Here is a 26,291-nt window from a genome sequence, read left to right as displayed (position 1 = left end):
TCGGCACTTCTTGGAACGTATCAAGGAACTGCTTCGCATGAGCCAGCAGCGATAGAAAATGATAAGTCAAGATATTTCGATGGTGTGCCATACGCGTATGTAGGCACCACACTGGCTTACAGCGTTGATAACGCTCGCAAAGAACACCCGACTTAGCGACGATGAATGAAGGCGCGAAGAGCCGATAGCATCGGCGGCAATTTAGAATAGCTCCCGCGCTAGAATTCTGAGTTTATGGACTCCCAACACGGAAAATGAGTGCGATACCACTAGGGAGTCGGCGTGTGTGCTCGGCAGCTCTTATCCCACACTTTTGGAGGACTACGCAAGGGTGTCCGTCATAGGTAGTGTTTTTCTTCACATAGACATCTCGCACTCCTCATTACTCGCTAATTTTTCACGGCTGTGCTTTCCTCTTGACTGCCACCACAAGCGCAGCTCACCAAAAGCAACGTATCATATCAAGGAAGCGTGCTTTGTCATCCTTAGCCTTTCGGCACGTTGCCGACTTCCCAGCTGTCGAACAAGCTGATGTCTGGTGGTACGACGGTGTTAATAAGGTGGTGAGCTTCGGCAAGCTTCGCGGATTTGACAACGCATGTACTCTCGCTATGGGAAGAAACGTGGACAGCGGATACGTGGCTTTCAGCCCCCTCGAAAAATGGCATGCCTTGTTTGTCGTTTGGCGAATCTCTGCTTTCAGCCGACGTCACCATAGCGCTTGAACCTTGGTCTGGGTAAAGTCCCCGGTCTGGCTGAAGTCCCTGGTCCGGCTAAAGTCCCTGGTCTGACTGCCGCTATCGCATTGCGTGTGCTTTCAAGCGCCAAGAGTGGCTGACAGATAAGCACTTGCGGCTTGTTAACGTCAGCCGGAGAAAGATACTATCCCACTGCCGTGATAGCAACTGAAAAAAGACTCCTTACGACAGACAAGGTATGCCGGAGTTCGGACTGGGCCGAAAGCCACGCTTCTCGCTGCTCGCGTTTCTTTCAATGAAGAAATGCTTAATGAAAACTAGCCGACAATAATGCCAGTACATCAAGCTGATAGACTTGCCAAATTTTCTTCTCTAGTATTTTCCGTTATATCATTTTACAAAGAAATGTGGGTATTTCTCTTTTATTTCTATTAGTTATCCCTATATGTATATACTTATAACCTGTCCATTTTGCCTAGTGCATGCATGATGCACTGTGCAATGTGCCTGCTACATTCCCCGGGCCAAGAATGTATTGCCAGTGGTTATGCGTTCGATCTGCGGGCAAACTACGCAAGCGCAAATGACTAGGCGAAAGTAACTGGTTTTAAACTCCGGAATTTATCTCTTTTTCACTGCCCTTTAAAAAAATAAGATGTAGTAGAATTTGTTTAGTACAGCTTTCCTTCGCGTATGAGTGAGCCGTGCAAACCTTCTCAAGTTCCGCTTCGTAATTGCATGCGTTAGTCCTTCTACAAATTTGGGACGTTAAACCCCAAATAATATTATTATTTTGTCTTCCATAAAGTATTTACAGTAGATGTAAATCACCACACCGACAATAAAAGTTTGTTTCGGGAAATAAGGGAAGAAGATAGGGTTCAACAAATGCCTGATTCGATATTATTTATTTATTTATTTATTTACTTAGTACATACTGCGAACCATAATTGGTCCAACCAAGAAGGGCACATCACATAAAAAACAGGAATAACATGCACCATACACTATGCAATTCACTCTACTTAATTCACAATGAATGGGGATCCCATCATTTGTTCCAATCAGACACTGTCCATGGAAAGCAAGAATACATAAAGACATCAGTTCTCGCGAAATATGGGGTAAGCAAGTTGGAATGCTGATGTCGGGTCTGCCTAGTTGATAGGAAAGATAGATACGTTGGTGGATCAATGGCGAGTTTATTGTTATGTAGCAAAAAAACGAAATAAAGCCGTTGTTTGAGTCTGTGCGAAGCAAGTGGCTGAATGCCATTTGCAGTCATTAGTGCCGAGGGTGAATCAGGTGGTAAGTATTTGTTGTATATAAAACGAACTGCTTTCCTTTGAACCCGCTCAATTTTATCAATATTGAACTTAGTGTAAAGATTCCATACTGTGCTGGCGTATTCTAATGACACGGTTTTAGCAGGTTTGGAACTACAATGTTTCCCGCCGAAGTGGTGTAGTGGTTAGGGTACTCGGCTTCTTACCCAAAGGTCCCGGGTTCGATACCGGCCGTGGCGGTCCCATTTCGAAGGAAGCGAAATGCTTGAAGCCCGTGTGCTGTACGATGTCGTCGCACGTTAAAATGAACAACAGATGTTCGAAATTTCCGGAGCACATCCTTGGAGCTGTGGCATGCCTCGTAACCACATCGTGGTGTTGGAACGAAACCACCCAGAAATAATTATTATTGAAACTGTAATGCAGTGCTGACATGTGCAAAGTCATTTTTTCTTCCTTTATTCCTCTTTTTTTATCTTTTTTTTTCTTTTAGGCGTTGGAGCACTTCTGCTGAATTCCTCTCTGGCAGGACTTGTTTTGTAAGTCAAGGGAAATGGTTTATATCAACCATTTTAATGAGCATTATTAAAAGCGGCAGCGAAGTGGACGTGAAAAAAGTACGAGTAGAAAATAGGCCTGACATCTTAAGATTACTCGGCAAACTCTAACTAAACGCATTTATTCGGTTCACATACCAGTCAGACGAGGGTGAGATCCTTGACCGCAGAATAATCGAAGGAAGGCGAGTATACCGAAAAGCGGGCAAAGCATGATGAACATGCAAAGTACGACAGGCCAAGGATCTTTGTCCGTCGATATAACTGATCACGCAACGCACGAGCCGTCTTGCCTCGAGCTGTCAAGTAACTTCCTATAGGCGTATAAACTATAGTCAAGGCTTTTTTTCGTACTTTCCTGATATTGATATGACGAGCGCATAAATATTAGTTTTTTTTTTTTTCTTGCCTGGATATAGTTGGAAGTATACGGCGCTACCTGGGGTCACTTCTGACAGTTTAGACGGAAATAATTACATAAGAAAAACGAAGGACCTTATGATAGAAACTGCTGCCTTATTTTTTGTTACATTAGTGCGAAATAACAGCCGTCAAACAAGGGACGTCAGAAAGCCCAGAAGTTATGAGCGATAACATTTTTTTTTTGGGGGGGGGGGGGGGGGGGTTACTTCTCGAAACCACGATATGATTGTGAGGGACGCCGTCGCAGAGGGCTTAAAAAATTGGACTATCCGGCGTTAATTAAGATGGGCTGGCATCGCACACTACACGGGTATCTATACATTTCGCCTCCATCAGAATGTGACCGCCTCCACCGAGGAGTGATTTGATTGATTGATATGTTGGGTTTAAGGTCCCAAAAGCCCACCGAGGCGGACAAGTTACGAGTGAGGGGAGCAGCGTAGCGCTACGGAGATATCGGTGTTCAATTCGAGCGAAAATTTTAATGTGACATGACTAACAGACAATGAACTTAATTATAGTCCTTAGCGGCCGTTAGCTGTGTTGAACTTTTATAAAAAGTTTACAGAATGTCAACTTAGTAAATGATTATGAATGTGGCTAAGCATCTATCTATCTATCTATCTATCTATCTATCTATCTATCTATCTATCTATCTATCTATCTATCTATCTATCTATCTATCTATCTATCTGTCTGTCTGTCTGTCTGTCTGTCTGTCTGTCTGTCTGTCTGTCTGTCTGTCTGTCTGTCTGTCTGTCTGTCTGTCAACTATAAAAAATCGTCAAGTATACAAACAGCACTAGCGCCATCTAGTGATAATACTTCCAAGGACGTATACGGACAGCGCCATCTATTGGGCTATTCATAAAGTAGAAGTGGCTACATGCTAATAACGCTGCTGCTGCTGCTACTACTACTACTACTACTACTACTACTACTACTACTACTACTACTACTACTACTACTGCTACAACAACAACAACAACAACTACTACTACTACTACTACTACTACTACTACTACTACTACTACTACTACAGAGGAAATGACCCACACCCTTAGGAGCTTTGCCCCTGAAGCTCCTTATTCATTGTTTTCTGTAGCCGCAAGAATGTTATAAAATGATGCTTAGAATGTTTATTCATTTTCCCTGGGTGACTATTAAATAGATGTATTTTTTTATTTTTGAACAACGTGAGGCCCCTTTCCAGCGTGACGAGCAGCGAAAATCGTCAGTGTGCGGGCTAATTGTTTGCATCAACATAATGAATTACTAGTTTCGTCCTTATTTCTTTTTTTTTTATTTTGGAGGTATGTGGTTTGGCGGGGGGTGGGTGAATAAAGCCATAGTTATTTTGCAGGCTTTGTTTTGGGTAAGACATTTAAAGCAGGTTGTTTCTATTTTATTTACAATGAAAGCAAGCTGGTTTATTGCAAGTATTACAGCTCTGTAGGATTGCAGCCTTTTTAAAATATCACACAAATGCTCCAGGCCATCACAGGCTCTGGGTAACATCATCTATATATAACCACTACCTCCCTAGAGAACACACTATCACACTATCTATAAAGCAATATGGGATGATTTCGGAAGTAGCAAGTAATACGAAAAAGGTCAGTCGGCAGGCACGAAACAGAACGGCTTCACAAACGTAACAACGAAATAACAAAAGAAAGGCAGTGAAGGCCACAGTGTGAGTCAGAAAAAGCGTTAGAGGACTCAGTACACGTACGTCCTGATATCACTGTGCGCGCGTTATATAAAAAAAAGGTTGAATGCCTTCTGGTAAGCTGTGATGTTTTAAAATTCAAGACGGAACGCGTGAACCTAACTAGACGGGACACCTTAGTTTATTGAGAGGAAAAATAGATTTGCAAGTTGAGAGCAAGTCGTGTTCAGTATCTGAGCAGTATGTGAAGCAGCAGAGCATTAAAGACAAAATTTTCGTTATTTCTCTAGGGAATTCAACAGCAGACGAATGGTAAATGAATCCCACAACTGAATGATAATGCTAAGATTTATGGGCAAGCCATCCTATACGGAAGCTTTTGAGCGAGAACAAATTAAACAAACACGACTGCGTGTAATATGGGCTTTAAATACGATTTTACTGATTTCATAGTTGAGGAGCACTGTATGAAACAACAACAACAACAACATGCGACTCCTTTACGAGACTTCTGACTTGTCACGCGACTTTTTCGTGGGTCACACAACTATCCAAAGGCAGTACAATGATCGCCAAACAAAGGCTGCTCTTCTAGCTTTAACTGTGACTGTTCTGCGCGTTCTGCGCAAATCTGGCATTTTGTTTCTTTTTCTTAGAGTCAGCGTGCACCTATTGGAAAGCCTAACTTCACAAGTGGTCGGCTTCGCTTGAGTATATTTTAGTGTGCTTAGCTGTTGATCCGTAGATAGCACGTTCTACCCCGGCTGCGGCGATGGCATCTCTATGAAACGTTCCGTATGCGATGTCTAATAATTCCGTGTGTTTCCGTAAGCATCTTACGAAAATATATGAAAAATATATAAAAAATATATGGAAAACACATGGATTCTGTATGGAAACATGTGGAACTATTGGACTCGCATACGGAACCTTTCAGTAGAGGTTTTGATGGAAATAAAATGGTAGAGGCTCGTGCACTGAGCAATGTCAGTGCACGTTAAAGAAGATCAGATGGTCGAAATTTCCAGATCCCTCCACTACGGCGTTCCTCATAATCGTATCGTAGTTTTGGGCGTAAAACCATAGCAATTATAGTTATTTTAGTTTGACACGCATCAAGACACACTTCGGAGTTACGTTGAAGCTCAGGATATGCGTCTGTTATTAGCATGTAGAAAAGCGTAGGAACCCTAGTACAGTGCCTATAAAAGAACCTGCGACAGCGCTACGTGATTTCCTTGTGTATGGTATGTGTGTATAGTAAGGAAGCACTTAAATTATGTAACATTTCGTTCATAACCTGGCTATAGACGTTACTACACTGAAGTTTACACTGCTATTATCGGGAATGGCAAAACATTATTGCTGTGTGATGATCAGAGACAAGTGCATTTTACTCAATCCAAGCCCTGATTGCTTTTCGTTGCTTTCTTTTTGTGTTTTTTTTACAATTTAAATGATCCTATGCAAACGCACAAACTTTCCTTTATGATCTTGATTGTTTGTTTGTTGTTTTTTTTAATTGGCAGAACATGGGAACGTAGGCTACATTAGAGCCGGCTATGACCAACAGTAATGACCAATATAAACACACAAAAAAGAAAATTAAGAATGAAATAAAGAACTAATGAGAGGCAATGTGTACAATGCTATATACATTATAGGTCTTATATTGCAAGCATTAGCACAGCAAGTATGGTCACAGTCCAGTTTATAAATCGGGATCACATTGCGGATACAGTCCGTACAGATAGCGGCAATGTAGAATATGAACTAAAGGCAGTTCATTAGATTTGTGTGCATCAAAAAATCATGCAAGCCGCCCACTTCGTGCCTTTGATTATCTGAATGCGGCCATGGTCCAAGTACTTTTGTAATCGTAAATAGTTGTCTGTCGAGTCGGTTCAAGCGATCCTTCAGTTCGTTGCATTGTTGATCGTATTGCGGACATTCTAAAAGAATATGCTCCTTTGACGCATCGACATGATCGCAATGGCCGCAGTGCGAGGACGTTCCTTTTTTTATGCGGCATAAAAAGTGATGTGTGTATGAAACACCTAATCGTAGACGGTGCGATAGCGTGTCAAATTGACTATCACTCTCTTGATTAGGTGAAAATCAGAAAGACGGATCTATTTGATATAGGAGTGAAGACTTTGTATTTTCGTCAAACCAAGCGTCTTTGCATAATTTGTGACACAGTTCGGAAAGAACCTTCTTGCTTCCTGAGAAATAAACGGGCACTGGTGTCAAGTGGACTTCTTTGTGTGCTGCAGTGGTTTATTTGTCAACAACTTCGTTTCCTATCACTCGTTCGTGACATGTAAGCCACTGAAAACATATCTTGTGGCCGTCCAGATAACCGATGGTATTTGCTTTTATTATTTCATATTTATTGCTATCATCTGTGTGAAAATAAAAAAATAATCATTTTCGGCGCTTCTTTGATATTTCGCTTGTTATGAATATTTGATACACCATCGATTTCTGTGTATATCCCAATTTGCCGGGAAGACTATCAATTTGTTTCAGATACTTTTCAAGCTATTTACTGAGAACTCAGCTGTTTTCCAGTGCAACTAAACGCTAGTCATGCTCGCTACAACTCCCCCTCTGTCCTTGTATGTGGAAAAATATTCATACATTTACGCTTTCAGCCGAGTCTATCTTTCATTCGTGAATTACCAAGCACATCACACCGATTTCATTGTTTTTGTGAATATTTTCCTCTTCGTTTCTCCCTAGCGGGCATTTCAGTTATCCCAACTGCCGCTATTCGCAGTACTTGACTAAAAAAGAACACTTTCAGTAACGAGATTTAATTGTTTAGTTATTATTATAACTATTGAAGTGAACGCGTGTAAATTATTGCGTCTGGTAATGTGCATCCAAATCTTGTTATCCAACATGTTGAACACAAATAAGTGATCAAAAGCTGCAGTAATCTCAAGTACTTATTAAGTGTAATGCAAGCTATCCCAACCTTGCACAATATACGGGAATGCAATTTTGCCGCCCAGCTGAAACGAGGCGACGCAACTGACCTCCAGTGGTCGGCGGCGCAACGAGCTTGGCTTTTTGGAACGAGTTTTTTGGCATAGTTCAGAGATGGCGCGGCACGCCATAAGATGACCGTAAGCAAGGCAAATATTGCCGCGTGTAGAACATATTTACTCTCTTTTTTTTCTTACCCTGTTAGCCTGGCACCATCGTGTGACATCTTCGTGCCAAACACGTGCACTATTGGTATTTTTGGGTTACTAGTTAAGCGTGCAATCGATGTTTGGCTAAGCGTGCAAATTATGTATGGTTGCATAACTAAAAGCAAACAAAATGAAAATAAACAGGCTGTTAGCACCTATTAAAAGATACACGCAATTTTATCGCTTCTACAACCACTTCTACAGTGACGTCTTTGTGCTTTCTTTTTTTTTCTTATCAACGGTGCCACAAAACTTGCATTCAGGTTAAAATACTAATCATGAATGATTGTTTCATTGGCTAATTTATATTACACAATGCTTTGTTCACTCTGGAGCACTAATGCGTCGTCTTAAAAACCCTAACATGCATTAAAATGATGTGAACAGGCGAAGGGGTTCAAAGTCCCCTTTCCTCACGTGAATTTTTCAATTATGCGCGCGTATATTTATTTATTTATTTATTTATTTATTGAAAATACCTTACAGGCCAGAAGGCATTGAGTAAGGGGGGTTACAGTGAAAAATCGCATGTAAATTTCAAAATAAAAACGGTACAATGTCGGTTAGTAATAACAAAAAAAATTAACAAAGCAATAAGTCAGCAATACGTAAACATGGAGATGAAGTATATAAGAACACTCCGTAACATAAAAACCCTCGGAAAAGAAGTAAAAGAACGTCAAGATGAAATATTAAGGAAATGGGTCTGAACTTTTTGCCGAAACGTGTTGGGGTTGCTATCAGAGGCGATATCGTCGGGAAGATCATTCCACATGCGGATGGCTTGTGGTAGTGCGGATGTGTTGAACGCGTTCGTGTTTCCAAAAATGCGAGTGAAGCTGAGATGGTTATGTAATCTGCGTGACGTGTAGAGCGGGCGTTGAAGGTGCAACGACGATGTTTTGTTACTGTAGACGTACTTATGAAATAGGCATAACAAGGACACGTGACGACGAACATTTAATGCTTGGAGGGAATGATGGAGTTTAAGCTGAGTCACACTGGAATTGATGTCATAGTTTCTAGAAATGTAACGGGTGGCTCTGTTCTGGATTGTTTCCAGCATGTTAATTTGATACTGAGCGGAAGGGGACCAAACAGATGAGGCATATTCAAGTTGCGGGCGGACGAAAGTTAGGTATGACATTTTGCGAATGTTAGTGGGACAACGACGAAGGTTTCGGCGTAAATACCCCAATGTTTTGGAGGCTTTTGCACAAACGTTAGTGATGTGATCAAACCAGGAAAGCCCTGGTGTAAGGTGGATGCCAAGATACTTGTAAGAAGTCGCCGTGGAGAGCCTGTCACATTGCATATGGTAAGTGAAGTTAGATATGACCTGTTTACGTCCAAAAGAAACAACTTTACACTTATTAGTATTCAACCTCATAAGCCAAGTGCTGCACCAGTTAGAAATAGTGTTCAGATCATCTTGAAGGATGGAGTGATCGTTAGGACAGTTTATAGGTCTGTAGAGCATGCAGTCATCAGCGAAGATTCTGATATGCGATGATATGTTAGTTGGGAGGTCATTGATGTAGATAAGAAAAAGTAATGGGCCAAGAACGCTCCCCTGTGGGACGCCAGAAGAGACATACGAAGAGGGAGAGGAAGAATTATTAACGATTGTGAACTGCTTGCGAAGTGACAGAAAATTGCGTAGCCAAGATAAAGTGAGGGAGTCTAATCGGAGGGCAGATAATTTTGAAATAAGGCGACAATGGGCGACACGATCGAATGCTTTGGCGAAATCAAGAAATATGCAATCAGTCTGTAGGCCATTATTTATGTTGTAATGAATGTCTGTAGTGAATATACACACAAAGGACGCACGAACATAACATAAACGTTGGTTGAACAACCCTACTCCGAAAACATTCACCTGTAACGCCAATGATATATCCTAACTCCAGATAAATCCTTCATGGAAGCAATTATTTCACAATACTTCTAGTAACAGTCTTTTTGATTTATTATTTTTGCACATGACCCATTCTGTAATTCTAATGCCTACTGGAATCTTCAAGATAACAAAGTGAAATCACTACTGAAAACCTCCTTTCAATTCTTCTGTTTGCTTCTCGTTTGCAGTGAGCTTATGCCCCATAATAAGGGGGAAAAAATGAGATGCCAGTGCACACATATATCGGTGAGCTTTAGTTTCCGTAAACGCGTAGTGAAGCTAACCGGTATTCTCAGGTTATCTACGGCGAGCACACTTTAAAACGGCGAGAATCACGGCCGCGCCCTACTAAATATTTCAAACGCTACGTGATCGCTCGAACTCTGAGCTTGTCCGTTGACTATTCGGGACTATGACGCCGCTTCGTGGAGTTGAGGCTGATGCTATATAAGGCACCGGTGTTCCACGATTACCTCAACCATGTGCTCTCATGGGACCCACACACTCGTGGGCGTGGCTGTGCTGGTTCTTTTGTGCACCTTCTTTTCTCTCTATTTTTTTAATTCATCTAATTATACTTGCGTTAATAGAAACCAGTAAAAAGTACTCCAATCAAATAACTTGAGCCATTGGAAAAGTTCTTCATTATTGCGGATTAATAATGTATCAATCTGCTCTCAAATAACGTTGCGGTTATGGAAAGTGGACGTCAGCTCAATGCAGTAGTGCCACTCAGTAACTCTCGCAAAGTTTCACACTTTGCACGAGTAGATTTTTATTTCTCGCATCTATTTGATTCCTCCATAGCTGCGCTGCAGCGTGAACACTCCGTAGCGTTGTAGTGTGGCAGTGAAGCCGCATTTCCAGTAATAACAACATATATGTTGGTGTTACATGTCCCGAAACAACGCTTCGATTTCTGCACTGTAGGAAGATACTTAAGAGGCAATTAAATGCAACCACGCTTTACTCCTCTCATCCTTGCTGTGATCGACAAAACTAGCAATTTACGGCCTTCCAAGATGTAAGCTTTATCCACGTTGAACGCTCAACGTGTTCATAAACCCATATAGTCGTATACCTAAATTTAGATTTAGATTTGAATTTCATTCCGCAACATGTTACTAGATGCGTCGATGCTTCCGCTTTAATCACTGTTAGCGCAGGGACATCGAAATTAATTCGATATCTAGAAACGTGAGAACAAATCAGGCCCGTAGCCAAGGGGGGGGGGGGGGTGGAAAACTAGCCTTCACTCAAAGTTTGGATGGATGTGTGTGTTTTACCAAGGACAATAATAATAAATAGGTGTTTTAATGCCATCAATAAGTGCCCCCCTGCCCGAAAAAAAATGCTGGCTATACGGGTCTGGTACATATATTCAATACATTTAGAACGCAGTAAAACAAAACAGAAGCCGTGCGCCGTCTGAGAGCGACGTCGTCGACACTCTGGTCACGTCTTACGCGTGTTTTTGTATATACCTCGCTAGTCGGCGTTGCGGGCACGTCACTAAGGGTAAAGGTTCAATAACTTCTGAAGAATTCAGGAGCGAATAGGTAAACCTGCAGTAGCTCGCTTTGGCAAGGCTGGCGCAACGCGGGTAGACGATACGGCGGACGTGCAGCTATGCGTCAATACCCTACCCACATCCGCGACACAATTGAACGCGGAAAATTTCCAGCCATCCATTTTTTGCCTAGGAGGTCGAGACTGACAGCTGGCCCACACTCGGCACGTCAATTCTCGACCAGGGACGAGAAAGTAAAGACGAGGATGCTGTCGGGACGTGAATGGCAAAAAAAACACACACACACACACAAAAAATGTAAAAGAGTATCATCACTTCGGCACGTACGACCTACCAGGCTCGAGACCCTTAATAACGCCTTTTAAATGACGCCCACGTACTGTGGTCCGAGGTCTGATTAGCAAACACGTTCGATGAGGCGAGCACTTCGGAGCAAAACAGAAACGTTTCGTGGTGATAGGCGCCCTCTTTTCAAGGGCAAAGAACGACTGCAAGGCGCCCAGAGGTATTGGGCAACGCCTCTGCGTGGTCAGAGTTCGGTGCCAACCACTTGCACCGTGATGCCGACGCACTCGTTTTAAAACTTTTCCTATGTTCTTAACTTTCGAAGAAGCGCGTTCGCTGACGTGAGTTTGTAGATGTAGTTTTGTTTGGCTCACTTGACCACATTGTCAGTTTTCGAAGGCTGTTTAATCTAGCGTTATCGGTCCATTAAAACGTGACATATGTGTGCACCAACAATGCTTCCTTGGCTTCGCCTAGGCATGCAATGGTAATGCCGTAAGTATACAGGCCTATTTACCAATGTGGATTCGCAATGGATGAATTGTAGCCATTGCTAAGAACCCGAGATGTACCTGATGCATTACTGAAAGTGCTGTTTTTGGTGTCAGCTATTGAGGAAACAAGTAATCACATAATACAATATCATTAACAGCGTACCGTTACTTGATTCCACATATCGAAGACAACTGAGTGCTAGCTTCATTTAACTGATATACATGAACTGAGATTTTAAAGGTTGCAGATGGAGCGGTATCGCATTCTTATACACTGCTCATTGTTATGATGCACCAATCTTATGCTCCATTGACTGTTAATGTGGCGTCAGGACGAACAATACACGCCCCATACATGTCTTTAGAAAATGATATAGGTATACTTTTATCCTCTACAGAGAACCGTCATGCGCTTGACGGTTAGGCACTGAGCGAATGAGCGGACCGTCGTAGCGAGCGAAGGATCACGTGACGCGAGCAGAAACGACCAAAACGGCAGCCTCTTATGCCGCGAGTTCGCGCTGCACGGGAACGCGCAAGCACCGACGGCGCTTCAGTACACACGAGAACCTGTGCTTCCTCCGAGAAGTCGTCGCAGCCAATCCCTTCGAGAATCCGCGCGTGTGAGGTGAAGTTCCACGAAACGATCGAGAGCCGACACTTCGGACCATAAAAGTCTGCCTCGAGATGCTTCTTTGATACTTCCGTCAACGGGACTACGTGAACCTTCGATAGTAAGCGATTTTATGTTACTATAGAAACAATTCAATTTTTTTTTGTTAACAGCAACTCATCTTCGACCTATTCAGAGAAGCTCTGTAGTTTGATTTGCCACTAGGCAACGCGGTGAACACGCTGCCTCAGGACAGGGCGTTCGAAACGCATTTGAACTGCCTTGAAGGCTTCGATTGTAGTCCAGCTCCAAGTGAAGGTGAATTTAAAAAAAAATGGTCATGCGTGGAACAGTAAGTGAATCCACACTCTTTTAAAGCAGAATTATTTCTCTTGCTGCGAGATAAGAACAATTTTTGTTTTTATTTACTACAACTTTCATGCACCGGTGGCGTCGCGATAGCCTTGACCGAACGACGCTTGGCCAAAACTAGAAACGCACGCTGCACTCCGGTAACGTAGAGCGATTGAGTGGAACGGGGAACAGAACGCAGAATAGGTCAGCTAAAGGTTCCTTGTGTTCAAAATACAGTTTGTTCTGAAGCACAGGCAATTTCTATGGACACGCAAGGTATCTGTATTCATTGTAGCCACTGAATTGATTTTATTTATTTCATTTTTAAGACGGTGCATCAGTGGTCTTGACAGGAGCGCAGATGTCTCGACAAAGTTCTTGGGAATATCTATATTTCCATAACAGCCTAATGCGCAGACGTGCTTGCGAGTTGCGGCAAAAGATATATGAGGAATAGTAACAGTCGGTCATTTGCGATTATATACGCAAAGCCGCAATAGCTACACACCCGTTTTTAGTAACAGCAAATCGCAGCAGACGCTGCCTGCTCTCCTCCGAATGCCGCAGCTGTCCGAGAAACGCAACACGGCGCTGCTCTACAGTGCACGTGCTCTGTGGAATAAGGCTTATCGGTGCAACGTTTGCGCGAGGCTCGTCGGAAAAGAAATATGAGAGCACTGACAACACACACTGAACAACTAACGATGCTGGAAGTGGAGCGATATCTAAAATTGACAAAACGCCTGGGCTACTCTCACCTATGCCCGCCTCTCGTCATTCCTGATGGGAACAAAGCTTAAAAATTGATTTTCACGGATGCGGCGCCATCGTGCCGTGAGGCGAGGAACGCAAGAACGCTTGCCCACTTATAATTTGGTGCACACTCAAGAAAGCACCTGCCACTGCAATTTAACGCATTACCTTTAGTGTGTTTCCTGAAGTTCAGGAACCGCTTTAAAACAACGAATTGAACTACCACCTCGCTGCCTGTTTGACCTTATCGTCTTTCATGCGTCAGCCATGTTAACGGATAAAGAAAGTTACTGAACTCGGTTTTAGGTGGCTCACCGAGACCTTCGAGAATTCCAAGTCTGCCTTTCACGCAGTGTTGTTGGGCTAGACAGATAACATTGAGCTCGCCTCTTTTGATAAAGGTAACCCCGCCCGACGCTCCTGTATGTCGCCTGTGTCTACTCACCATTTAGCAAACTTGTCATATGCCCTCGTATATGATAAGCCTCCATGCCGCAAAACTCGTTTAAACTCTATAGGTAGCGTGGAACACTGCCTATACCAAGGCGTGTCCTCGCTACGAGAGCATCAAACAAACTCGCAAAGCCCTCCAGTAATGGCGATTGCACAAGCTGTGGCCGTGGATTGCAATGAGGACTGTATATGACATACGCCGAGTCTTCGCGCATTTGTATTGGTGGAGACAGAGAGAGAGAGAGAGAGAGAGAAAGAAAGAGGTGTTCGTACATGTTAGCGGTATCGCCGAGGCCTCCTTCATGTCGTGTATACACACAACGAATGGGTTCTCGTATACGATTTGCAGCTGCGAGGCTTACGACTGCAGAGACCAAAGACGACACCCACAAGCATTGGCCGGTCGGATAGCGAGTGCATATCACCGCTGGCGTGCCCTCGGCCCTGTTCCCACGTTTTTTTTTTTTTTTTTTTTTTTTTTTAGCGCGATGTCACTGACTCGGCTGCGTCAGCTCTTGGCGCTCGTCGCGGGAGTGACCCTGGTTGTTATTGTTTCTATTGCTAATCTTACTCACGCTCTCGCACCGAGATTACAGACGATCGAGAAGAAAGACTGAGCGGAGGTAGGGACGTTCCTAAGTTGCCGTTCCAAAGCGCATTTGAAATGGCGGAGTGCAGCAGCGATGAATGCTCCCTCTACATTAAGACCGTACAACTTGTTAAGAAGCTGCAGCCGGTTCGAATTGAGTATTGTTGTATTACGGCTCCCTTCATTAAATATGTCAACTGTTTCTAAATAATTTACACTAAATGATGTCTTTTAAAGAAAACTGTAGCTTCCATAATTTGAGGCAGTGGTCCATTTCACTCAGTGCTTCTGTAATCACTGTAGTCAGCGTAAAATTACAGCACTACGGTTTTTGTGTATCCTAATCTTATTATAGGCGGAACATTCAGAAGCGACGAGCTTTAATATTAGAATAACATGAGAAGCGACATAGCATCTTTTTACGCATTTACAGTGATGCAATGTCCAGCTGAAAACGTTACATGTCGAGCAATCTGGGACATGTACTAGTGCGGCAAAGCTGACCCCAAGGGGAAGCGCTGGGCGTAACGCTATGGGGAGCGTTTTTCAAAAAAAAAAAAATAGTACTGAGCAATGTCTAATTTTTCGCTAATCGCACTTGAAGCACTTAATGCTGATAACGTCTTTACCCTGTACAACGCAGTTTTATTTGGCCAGCTAGATTTTATTCCCGAGACATTTTTGCGTATCGTTTTTAAATATATGGTGCGATTTTTGAAAAAGCTAATTGTAGTGCAATGATAAATTATTCACTGATTTCACTATATTGACATGTATCATAGGACAACCTGTATTTGTGCTTACAATTTCGTGAGATTATGCTGCGTGGAGTTTTTTCCCGAAGAGCTTTCCCAAATCGACAGTGCATGAAAGCAGCATTACAGGGGTAATAGAATCACCTGTCGGTAAACCGATGGTAAAGTGGAGGCTGATAATGGTAAAGCCTCAGCAAAAGTATGCAGATGTGATGTACATTATGATGTACAGCACGAAGGTCTGTACGCCACGGTGACTTGTTGGGCGAGTTGGTTCATTCTTGACATAGCTTATGGCGCTTCGTGCCAGAAGATACGTTAAGTCTGTTAGCCATGTGGCGTGAAAACGGGTGGACTAAAAGCGACGTCCTGAATTTCTGGGTATGTAAGTGGCGCTCTAAATGTACTCAGGCTTGGTTGTACTCGAAAAGAATGTGAAAATGAGATCCTAGTCGGACCTTCTCTTGGTCTGTCGTAGTACTTTATGTTGAACTTTCCACTCATCTGATGTTCCGGTAGCGTCGTTTCTGTTCAATTCTGCACTCCCGCAACGCCTGCGCCCCATCAGCGTCGCATGCCGCTCTCGCCTAGCCGCTGCCGCTGCTTCTGCAGAAGTTATCGCATCGTGATCAACTCGTATCTTCTTTTAAATGCGAAGCACCCTAGGGCTTGGGCTTGTGGGCGTCTCCTGCTTTCACTGTGTGTCATGTGGTCACTGTTCATCTTAAAAACAACCCCATCGCGTTGGTCTAGTGGTACCCGGCTGTTGACCCGCAAGTCGCGGGATTAAAGTCGCGGGAGTTAAATTAAAGAGCCCCTGCTGTGTACAAAAAATCCTGAAGCATCAATATCACGTTAACCTGCGTGAAAATATACCTTCAAATGAACCTCTGCGTGTTCTTCAAATGGCTTTCAACAGATAAAGTATCGAAGCTTAGCAAGTGATAGAAAATTGAAACCCACCAGAAGAATTTTAATGGTCTTGCAAGCGGAGCAGTTCTTTAGTTTTTGACCATGAAAAGGAATAAGAAATCGAAGAAAATAGCGGCCAAGAAGCTCGTATAAGTTCGATTTATGATATGTCCTCAGCAATGTAAAGTGCCTGCAAGTATATTGCTCACTGGCGGTATGGTCTCCACTTGAATTCCCTCTACGAACAAAAAAAAAAAAAATTACTCAGGGCTATAGGGCAAAAAAGGAGCAGTAGGAACTTACATCAGATACAAAGTATTCATCTGGTTGCATTTAATTAAGTATACTACAACGAGTATAACCAAGAGTACACAAGGAAAAAATACGTAGACCCAGCTTAAAAGACGAACATTCGTTCACATCTTGTACGCCGACGAGCTTTTCGTTCTTTTAATATTGGTTACGTTTGAGTGGGGGTTGCATTGCGAAACAGAACATGAAAAGATTATCAAGCTGGTAGCACGTTGGATCTCACAACGGACTCGTTGACATTCCAACACCAGAGAAAACATGACATCCGCAAATATTGTTTAGTATATATGAGACTGCAATATATTATTCAAAAAGGGGCACAATATTTCTGAAATGAATGCGCGTGAATCCGTCACCACCTAGCGTTGGTTGTCCCGTGTAGATAAGCGAGATAAGTCACGTGACGAAGTTGTAGAGGCAAAGCGGGTAGCTCGTTGCGAAGATGGAGAGCATGAGCGAAGCACAGAAATTTTAGAAAGTGTTCGCGCTGCTTATACCTGCAGCAATGCAAGGAATTCACGATTGGTTCATTCTTAAGTATAGCAACGCAAGCAAACAAGCATCCTTTGTTGGCACCGAGTGTAGCTGCGCAGAAGAAAAGTGGCAGAAGTGTACGAGAAGGAGCCGATCGGCGACCATGAGAAACACTTACCTTGCGCAATCGCTGCGAGAAAAAAGTCAAGTTAGTACACATGTGAACATCTTCATTTGCACAAGCGCTGCACTTGATGCGTCCAAGCATATCGCATATATCGTTTGCTCTGTGCCTTTTCTATTTCACTCGTTATTTCACTTTCGTACGCTACCACAATTTTTAAGTGGTATTCTATCCAAGCAGAACGAAACGAAAATTTTACTCATTCACTGCATACCGTGTAATCTACAGTTATCTGGAGTGACCAAATCCCCGAAATGATATCTCAGAGCTAATACGAAAATAAAGGCGTTAAAATTGGTACTGTTCCAAGCAACACACGAGCAAAACACAGATAATATTGTATCACCATCGTAACAATAATGTATCGTAATAACAGGTAGGTTGTTGATAATTAGATGGAGCGAGACAATTCAAGAGATACAAAATTTGTAGATAAAGGAGGCCAAGCAAATTGTTGCGCTGGCTTCAACATCCCTACGCAACACGCAATCGAAACGCCACGGGCTATCTGATCAACGCGAAAAAAAAAAAAGCGGTCTTTCCTTTTGGCAGCAATGTGTCACGCACTATGAAGTGGTGGCAATAAAGATTTCGCACCTCCGACGTTAATTGCTCCTAATTTCTCGCCATGAAAGTGGCGGCTTGTAACGACTTCTATTTGTTCTGGTGACTGAGACTTACTGCTCGCAGATGATATTTCATTTAAATAATTCTGCTGGAAAGGTATAGATTTGTTATTAGCAATGTTATTGTCCTCTTTGACCTTTATAATCATCGGCCACAGAGTACATTACGCTGGAACACACCTGCAGATCATATTTCACAGTGGCCGCATTCTCGATTTTCCTGGCTGCACTAAAACGAATTGTCTAAAGCTTTATAGATATGTTGTTTGCTACTCCCGCTAAATGCCATGCTGTGCAGACGCGAATGCTCAACACCTATCTGATAAATGTTAAGCTTATTTTCCGTGGCTCAATAATCGCGTAAACAATAAAAAGTGATAGGAATTTGCAGACAGGCTCCACTTTAAGACTACAGCTAAAGAAAGGCATGGTGACGCACACACTTTTTTCTAAAGTGCTTTCAACAACACTGGTGTCATGCATGATTAAACAGTAAGGATCGTTCACAAGAAATAAGACACTCGAAGTGATAAACAGTGATACACACGGACTTAGGGAAAGCTAGAGAATCTACATGCTTCAACATATAGATATCTTTTTTCAGTAGCGAGCTCTAATTGACAAAAGTGCCTAAAGTTTAGTGATGAAAAGTCTTAGGTCGTGGGTTCGGCGAGTGTGACTTCATAGATATTGGTGATTTTAAACAATCAGAGCTGCTTGAACAAAACACGCACTGAGAGAGATCATGAAGAGCTCCGATAAGTCCTTACTATCTCTTTGTTGTTTGATAGCTACTCACAGATGGGAAAAAAGGCTACGTTTTAGTAGCAGCTGTTGAGGAATATAAACCACCATTTGCGCTTCAGTGTGTGCAGACACGTAACGAAGAAGAGAATTTACTAACAGTACAATCACCACCTATGAACAATAAAATTATGCACACACCAAATAAGGAGGGGCGGTCAACATGCACCCACGTTCGTAAAACATTATAAGCTTTGTGGGATAAAAACAAAGCACCATCTCTGCGCGTCTTCTTTTTTTATTTATTGTTGCGCTGGGCTTTTAGCATTTTCACCGAAAGCCCTGACCTTGCTACCCTTACAGAGGGGGTTCTTTATTGCACCGTAAACTCCAGGCGGGGGACTCTGTTGATCGCTTCGAGAGTCACTTTCCTCAAGGTAAGGTAAGAAAACACTCCAGCTCTGAAGTGTTTCCGAGTAAACATAAAATATTTACGGTGAAGCGCTAAAGGGCGCCGCGTCACTCACCTTCGGGCCGGCTGTCGGCGGCCGGCGCACGTGATTTGCCCCCCTCAGGAATGGTTGCTTCCTATTTGAACCCTGTGCCAGGCAGAAACACCTCCTGCTGAGATGGACCTGCACGGAGAGCGAGAGAAAAAAAATGAGGATATAGTCGACAAATATCAATCAATCAATCTATCAATCAATCAATCAATCAGTTAGTTTGTCATTCAGTCAATAAATCAGTAAACCAAACGAATCTTTTCCCGAGAGGTACATAAATATGCAGGTATATGTAACAAATGCAGGTATGTACAAAGAAGTCCCTAAGCACAATGGTATAAGCTGAGCTCCAATTACAAAGCGGTGCAAGAACATGACCCCTTGAACTATGGCTTTGGAACACACCTCGGGACTGAAAATTTTGCACTCGGAGACAGCTGAATCATCGGAAGTAAATTACGTGCAGATAAGTCACGTAATCTTTTTAGAAATATTGCTTCGTCCTCAAGAATGATGACACCGATGTTTCTGGATGACAGAGCCAGACCCATATCCAGCATTATTTTGAGTTCCTGAGGAGGGGGGGGCACAAAGGGGAACTTGTATAAAGCCCTAAGTGTTTTAAAAACTCCATTTTTTTTTGTTTCAAGCAATATGCCCCGCTCTATCAAAATCGCAGCCTTTAGTTTTCCCCTCCCCACCCCGGCCCCCTTCTCTTTTTTTTTTCTGGATACCTGCCTAGACAGAACCCTGCTGTTTTCCCTGATGTTCTGCCAAAAACCTTACTTCTCATGTTGTTTCCATCAACACAAAGTTTGGTGAGTGCCAGCCTGGTCGGAATTCGTCGTCGCCCAGACGAACGAGGTAGAATAGAAGCTTATGCTGTGTGATACCGAGGGCATTGATCTGTTTTCGATGACATGAGAGGATTGACCAAGTCTGTGTCAGGAAAACAAAATGAGGACATGGTCCCTTACGTATTTTTCCAAGGCAAGGGTCTCAAACATGCGGCCAGCGGGTCACATATGTGAACCACGTACCATTCACTAGCGGCCCGACTTGAACATGTCTGTCTTCGTCCTTCAATTTTTTTCCTAAAAAGCATGTTGATGAGGTACCGTGACGTGAGTAGCCAGCCCCTAGACTGGTATACGACGAACTTAATCCAGTCACTATGTATTGAAAAATAATCGTGGAACAATCTACTTTGAATATCAAGGTTATTGTCCACGTTTCATCCGTTTTAGAGATCGGCGACGATTTTTTTTCTAGAAATCTAACGTCAACAATGACCCCCTTCATAAATGACCTTCATTTGAGATATGGGAAAACCTTTTTTTTTTTTTAAATGAGAACCTTACCTAGCACTTTGTTCAATACCCTTCCTGCCCCCTCACTCCGATCTTCGCCGTCCGGCTCATCGGCTGACTGTAGGACACCTATTCACAAATACTCCTTGACTTGAAACTCGACTTCAACGGATGCTCGATGGCTATTTAGCGTTGCGTTTTCTGCAACGCGAGAAGTGTCAAAGATCCCTTGATGTGGAGTTTAGAGTCGAGGAGCGTTTGTGAATACGGGCCTAGACTGTGTTACTGCGGCCAGCAAGCTCAGGTAGTTCGAGAAGCCTGGTCTAAGGCAACTTGAAGGAGAATACCATCTTTTTTCTGCCTATTTTTCTTCTCAGTTGGTTGCACTGGTCCCCTCAAAAGCTATATGCACCTAATGTTCTTTCTAGCTGTCTCCTAGATGTGACACATAGTAAGCTTTCAGCGCGTCGCATGGCTTTCCACTGCCTCCGCGACCACGTCGTGTGATGACATCAACACGCGTCGTGATTTCGCGTCGGACAGACACGGTCATGCTGCGCCATCATCATCATCATCATCATCATCATCATCATTATCCCCATCTTCATCATCATCAGCAGCAGTAGCAGCAGCAGCCGGACTATGCTAACTGCAGGACAAAGAACTCTCCCATATTCCGACACTCAACTCTGTCTTGAGCTTTACCAGTTTATACTCGCAAACTTCCTAATCCCATCTGCCCACCTAACTTTCTGTCTCCCCTTCACCCGCTTGCCACCTCTTGATTTTTAAGCACCACCGGACTTCACCAGTGCTTGGGAAAGAACAGAGTGAGACCGTGCTGTGTAATCCCGAGCTGATTATTTATTCATTTCTTTCTTACTACTCTTCTGTTCTCTCTGTTTCTTTTCTATTATTCCCCCTTTCCCCAACCACAAGTGCAGGGTAGCTGAGCGACCCAAGCTTGGTTAACCTCCATTCCTTTCCTCTCTATTTCCCTCTTTCTCTCTATCTTACAATTCAGTCTGCAATCCTCAATGACCAGCGGTTTTCTCGCCTTCGCACTACGTACCCTGCTTTTTCTCGATTTCGGCTATGAGGTCCTTAACCCAAGTTTGTTCTCCAATACACTCTGCTCTCTTCTTGTACCTTAGGGTTACACCTATCACTTCCCTTTCCATTGCTCGCTGCGTCACCTCAATTTAAGTTGAGCGTTCTTTGCAATCCTCCCGGTTTCTGCTTCGTGCGTGAGTAACGGCAAGATGCAGCTGTTATATACCTTCACGCTGGGTAGACAGCAACAAAATCAGTGTCGGAAAGACGTCGTTAAAGCCCGCTTTTTTATAACCACGGACAAGGCTTTCACAGTGAGCGGAAAGGAGAGAACACCTGCTCATGACGTAGGCCCACAATCCACAAAGCTTCAGGTCGAGGTACCTCTCTCCTGATAATGAAGACTGGTGGGTGCCTAGTGGCACAGGGAATCATAGCCAGCTCCTCCCGAATCGAAGGTGGTTACTCCCTTTCTTAAAGCTCGTCTGCGTCGATACTTCCTTCAGGCTTCCTGCTTTTCAGGCCCCTCTATTCTTCTGATCTTGCTTTACGTCCGTTGGTCAGAAATAATGAGTAAAAAAACGAATAATTTCATATTGTGCATTTAATTCATGCCTAGCTTGACTTTTCGCGATGGCAAAATAAATCGTGTGCATCGTGTTCGCATACGTGTGGTTGTGAAATTCCTAATTGGTACACGACTTCGCCACCACGGATCGCTCTTCCAGTATAATCTATAACTTGGTAAGTACCGGACAAGCGCCAAAGATTCTGGAAGCGCTGCTGTCATGAGCCCCGCGGGCAAAATGACCGAAAACACTGCATCGATGTGTAGTCTTCACTGCATGAATGTATGCTTAAGGAGAAGCGCCCTTTTTGAGCGTTAAACCAAGTTCACAGTCACCTGTCTGCAGAGGTCACTGAGTGGGCACTGACGAAAAAAAAAAATCTTCGGACGGGGCTGTACGCAGATATTGAGTGTTCGATATATAAGCCCCAGAGAGCTGATTTGCAATTATATAGTTCATGACATTAATCCCGAAGCTTTTCTGTTTCACATGCGCGGATCACTAAAATCTACTGAAAATGATACTGGTCCACTTGGAGTGAGATACCTTTCGTGTATTAAAACAAGCAGACAGCTGTACACTCACACGCTTATTGGAACACACTTATACGCATGCATTCTCGAGCATGAGAAAACATAACATTTTGAGGCACAGTTATTTGATGAATGTGACGTTGCAAAACCGAGAGATGCGCGTACAAATGCTAACACAGCACCTAACAAGAAAGTGAGCAAGCTAATATTTCTCTTTCAACATTGATAATTGGCGAAGGAGAAACGGCGAACAGGTGACGTCAATCTTTTTCGAACCTACGTCCCAAGCATCCCAGCGGTACGCAACAAATGACCCAACGGGACTAGGCGCGGAGATTCGCTACAGAAAAAGCAAGTGACACGGTCATATAAACACGGCTACAACAATTTCGTATCTCGGACATGACAGTGCCGCCACTTTGCAGACAATGTACATTGCAATCAAAAATGGCGTATGCCCTTTTCAAATGGCAATCTTGGCCACACCCTTCGCATTATCGGAAAGCCAATCGCGCTCACGCGTCTGGGGCGTTCTCGAGCCGCACATGCACGCTGAGTCACCTTTTACATCGTAGACTTTTTGTGCACCGTCTTGGGCTTGCTCTCACTGATTCTTTTCCCTCAGCTTTCCTCGCATTCATACTCTTTCCTTTTGCCACAAGTGCAAAGCAGCAAGCAAGAAGATCGTCTCATTGTACTCATTCTCTCTTATTAAGCTTTGTTTGCTAAAGGAAAGTAATAATGCCACGCATTATTAGAAGGAAAGTAATAGTACAATGCATTGCAAGCTAGAAACAAAACGAAGGGAGAAAAAAAAAGAAATATCATTGATGATAGTCTGCATGCGCTGGGTATACACTAATAAGCCAAGATCGCGGAACATTTTAGTGCGAAGTGCAAGTTTTGGGCGGCTGCAATTCGCCAATTAGGCACACATTAAAACACGGGCGGCTTGGCGAGAGTATTGGTTTTAGGGGGTCTGACACATCGCAGTTTTACCGCGCTAAGTGTCTGTTACTTCAATGAGTGGAAACGCCAAGACACTGTTAACAATTGCAATAGTCTGACAACGTCCCCGACTATCCCCACAGACGACCTCCTCTCCCCATTACACAATACGGGACTTCCCATCCATCCACTCACGATTTCGGGCAGGGCGGCCGAGTCCGCTGCGATGCCGAGCCAGCCCGGGCAGAAGACTGAGCCGCGGCTGCACTGAAGCAGGTGGGTGCGGTCGGCACCGCCGGGACACGCGGTCGCGCCCTGGCCTTTAACGCGAAGTCCTTCCCCTCGCACACCCCTCTGCGTTTCGTTCGTCACCGACGCAGCCGTGGCGTGCTCGGAGTCCCGGGACCCAAATACGAAGTATATACCGCTAGAACATTCCCGATTGCGCTTGCACGTGCTCCCCCTCCCTCTCCCCCCGTCACCAGTGACGACGCGGGGCTGTGACCCTGACGTGCACGCTCGCAAATGTCAGGTTCCTCGGGGCTGAACTAGCAGCTCTTAATCGCCAGAATGAAAGTAGAAGGTTAACGCAGAACAAAAGGGCAATCGGTGGAAATTGGGGGGAGAATGTGGAGTAGATGTGAAAAATGGTAAGCCTCATTCACAAGAAGTAACTCTGTACATGTATTATGCCACGTTCCCTTCAGGACGCAACAGCGACATTCAATCAGAAGTGAATGTTTCAGTTTTCTACATACCATACGCATGAAATAAAGTTTATGCAGAATCCTTCCCTGTTATGATCCGGGAATGCGTTTACCAACGTTATCAGAAGGAGCTACTTGTGGCGCATAATGTTGCACTAACTGTTGTTGGTACCACTCCCTTATCATAATGCATCCCACGTCCGCAGTATAGCAGACTGGTATTTTGAGTGGTGTTATATCTAAAGTCGGTTGCAACTTCTCAGTAAATCTAAGCTCCCCCCATGAGGTCGCACTGTGCTATTCTTTCGCATGCCTCTACGCTACAGAGCAAGCATTTTCATAAATAATTGGTGAGTGTGGTAATCCTCACAAAATGTGTACGTTGTATCCGAGTGACGCAAGAAACAAGTGCCGTATTGCAGCCTATCAATACCGAAACGATGGAACGTTAAACACAATCCGAGTGACTGCCACTTTGGTATGCCTCAAAAGCAGCACAAAAACGCGCTTCTACGTCCACAAATAACGACTGGCGAGAGCACGACGCTTATCGTAAGTGTGAATGAGAAAGAAACAAACATGAAAATGTGATTTGGGTGGTGGCTTATTGTGCAGTGATACGTACCTGGCCTCTCGTCTCAGCTGATCGTTTCTAAATTGATTTTTTTAAACATTTGCGTCATAGAAAATAAACAGCCGTAATTAACGCAATATTTACGCACGGACGATGGTACATTTTACTTGGCATTCTTAAGTTGTCCGCGACTACATGTCCGTTTCGACAACCCTCTAAGCACCTGCGAGTGTCCTCTGAGCACCTGAACGTTAAACGAAAGTGCATGCGCCTCCGACCAAATGCGCAGCACGTCAACCATGGCATGTGAGCACGCTAGCTTGTGCCAGTCTTATCGCGTCGAGAAGACTGGCATTGTAGACCCGACAGAGAGAGGTTAGCCGCACTGCTTTGGAAGTCCACGGTGGCACAGCAAATGAGTCTATACAGGGGGACCTTGGGTGGTTATCCTTCGAGGCTCGTGAAGCCTCAGCGAAGCTGGCGTACGAGCTGTGCCTCAGTGGTCAGCCGGATGGCTGTTGGGCCTCGGAAGTGTACAAATACCCGCATCTTTGAAGCGTGAACACCAAGTGGATCAGCTGCACCCCGCGGCTGGCTGAACGATATGGGACGCCAACCGTCAGTCGGACCGAGCCACCACAACGAGGCGGGTGGCAGACGGTCAGAGAAATAGTGAAGAAGGCAGGGCTCAAAGGGTGGCGCACGCGGTTTCTGGCGAAGTCGGCACTGACGACCTACTGTGCGAGTAAGGAGATCATCAGCAAGGCACCTCTGTATGACAACTCCAGGGGAAGTGCACTGCTGTTTGAGGCGCGCAACGGGGCGCTGCGCAGTGCGTACACCAGCCCCACGGGCGAAGTATACGTGGAAAACTTGGACACAAAATCCCCGCTGTGTAACTGCACAGAAAAGACCATGCATCCCGCCATGCTTGATTGCCCGGGTCTATACACCCCAGCGCGCTTCACACCAGTAGACTGGTTGCAGTAAACCGAGGAAACTCAATGACTACGGGCAACGCCCTAAACGAAGCCGAATGCAGGCTCGCGATAGCGCTGGGTTTCCGGAAACCGGATGAGCGCCCGCATTGTCAAGTGGCTGCTGTTAAGAAAAAGCATCCGGAGGGTCGATAATACGCAAGCGCCTTGATGGTACAGCATCAGCGTACACCATAGAGGCAGGCTTTTAGTTACCCAAAAGAGAGCTCTACGTGTGTGCTTCTTCGTTGCCCTTTATTATTATTATTATTATTATTATTATTATTATTATTATT

At 44.0% G+C, this 26,291-nt stretch overlaps 1 protein-coding gene across 1 annotated transcript in view; it reads right to left on the bottom strand.

Annotated features, from left to right (window-relative positions):
- LOC142792746 (uncharacterized) overlaps nucleotides 1–25,947 on the bottom strand; it is a 142,833-nt gene extending 116,886 nt beyond the window's left edge. Inside the window, exons 1-3 of the mRNA XM_075885676.1 lie at nucleotides 25,757–25,947; nucleotides 23,933–24,164; nucleotides 19,349–19,456 (exon numbers count right to left, since the gene is read on the bottom strand). Of these exons, the coding sequence (XP_075741791.1) occupies nucleotides 19,349–19,456; nucleotides 23,933–24,164; nucleotides 25,757–25,947 (531 nt within the window). The remainder of the gene's footprint in view (nucleotides 1–19,348; nucleotides 19,457–23,932; nucleotides 24,165–25,756) is intronic.
- Between the last annotated feature and the right edge of the window lie 344 nt (nucleotides 25,948–26,291).

This window comes from Rhipicephalus microplus, unplaced genomic scaffold (assembly GCF_043290135.1).
Source record: "Rhipicephalus microplus isolate Deutch F79 unplaced genomic scaffold, USDA_Rmic scaffold_240, whole genome shotgun sequence".
NCBI lineage: Eukaryota > Metazoa > Arthropoda > Arachnida > Ixodida > Ixodidae > Rhipicephalus > Rhipicephalus microplus.
This window is presented reverse-complemented; position numbering and strand designations above follow the sequence as displayed.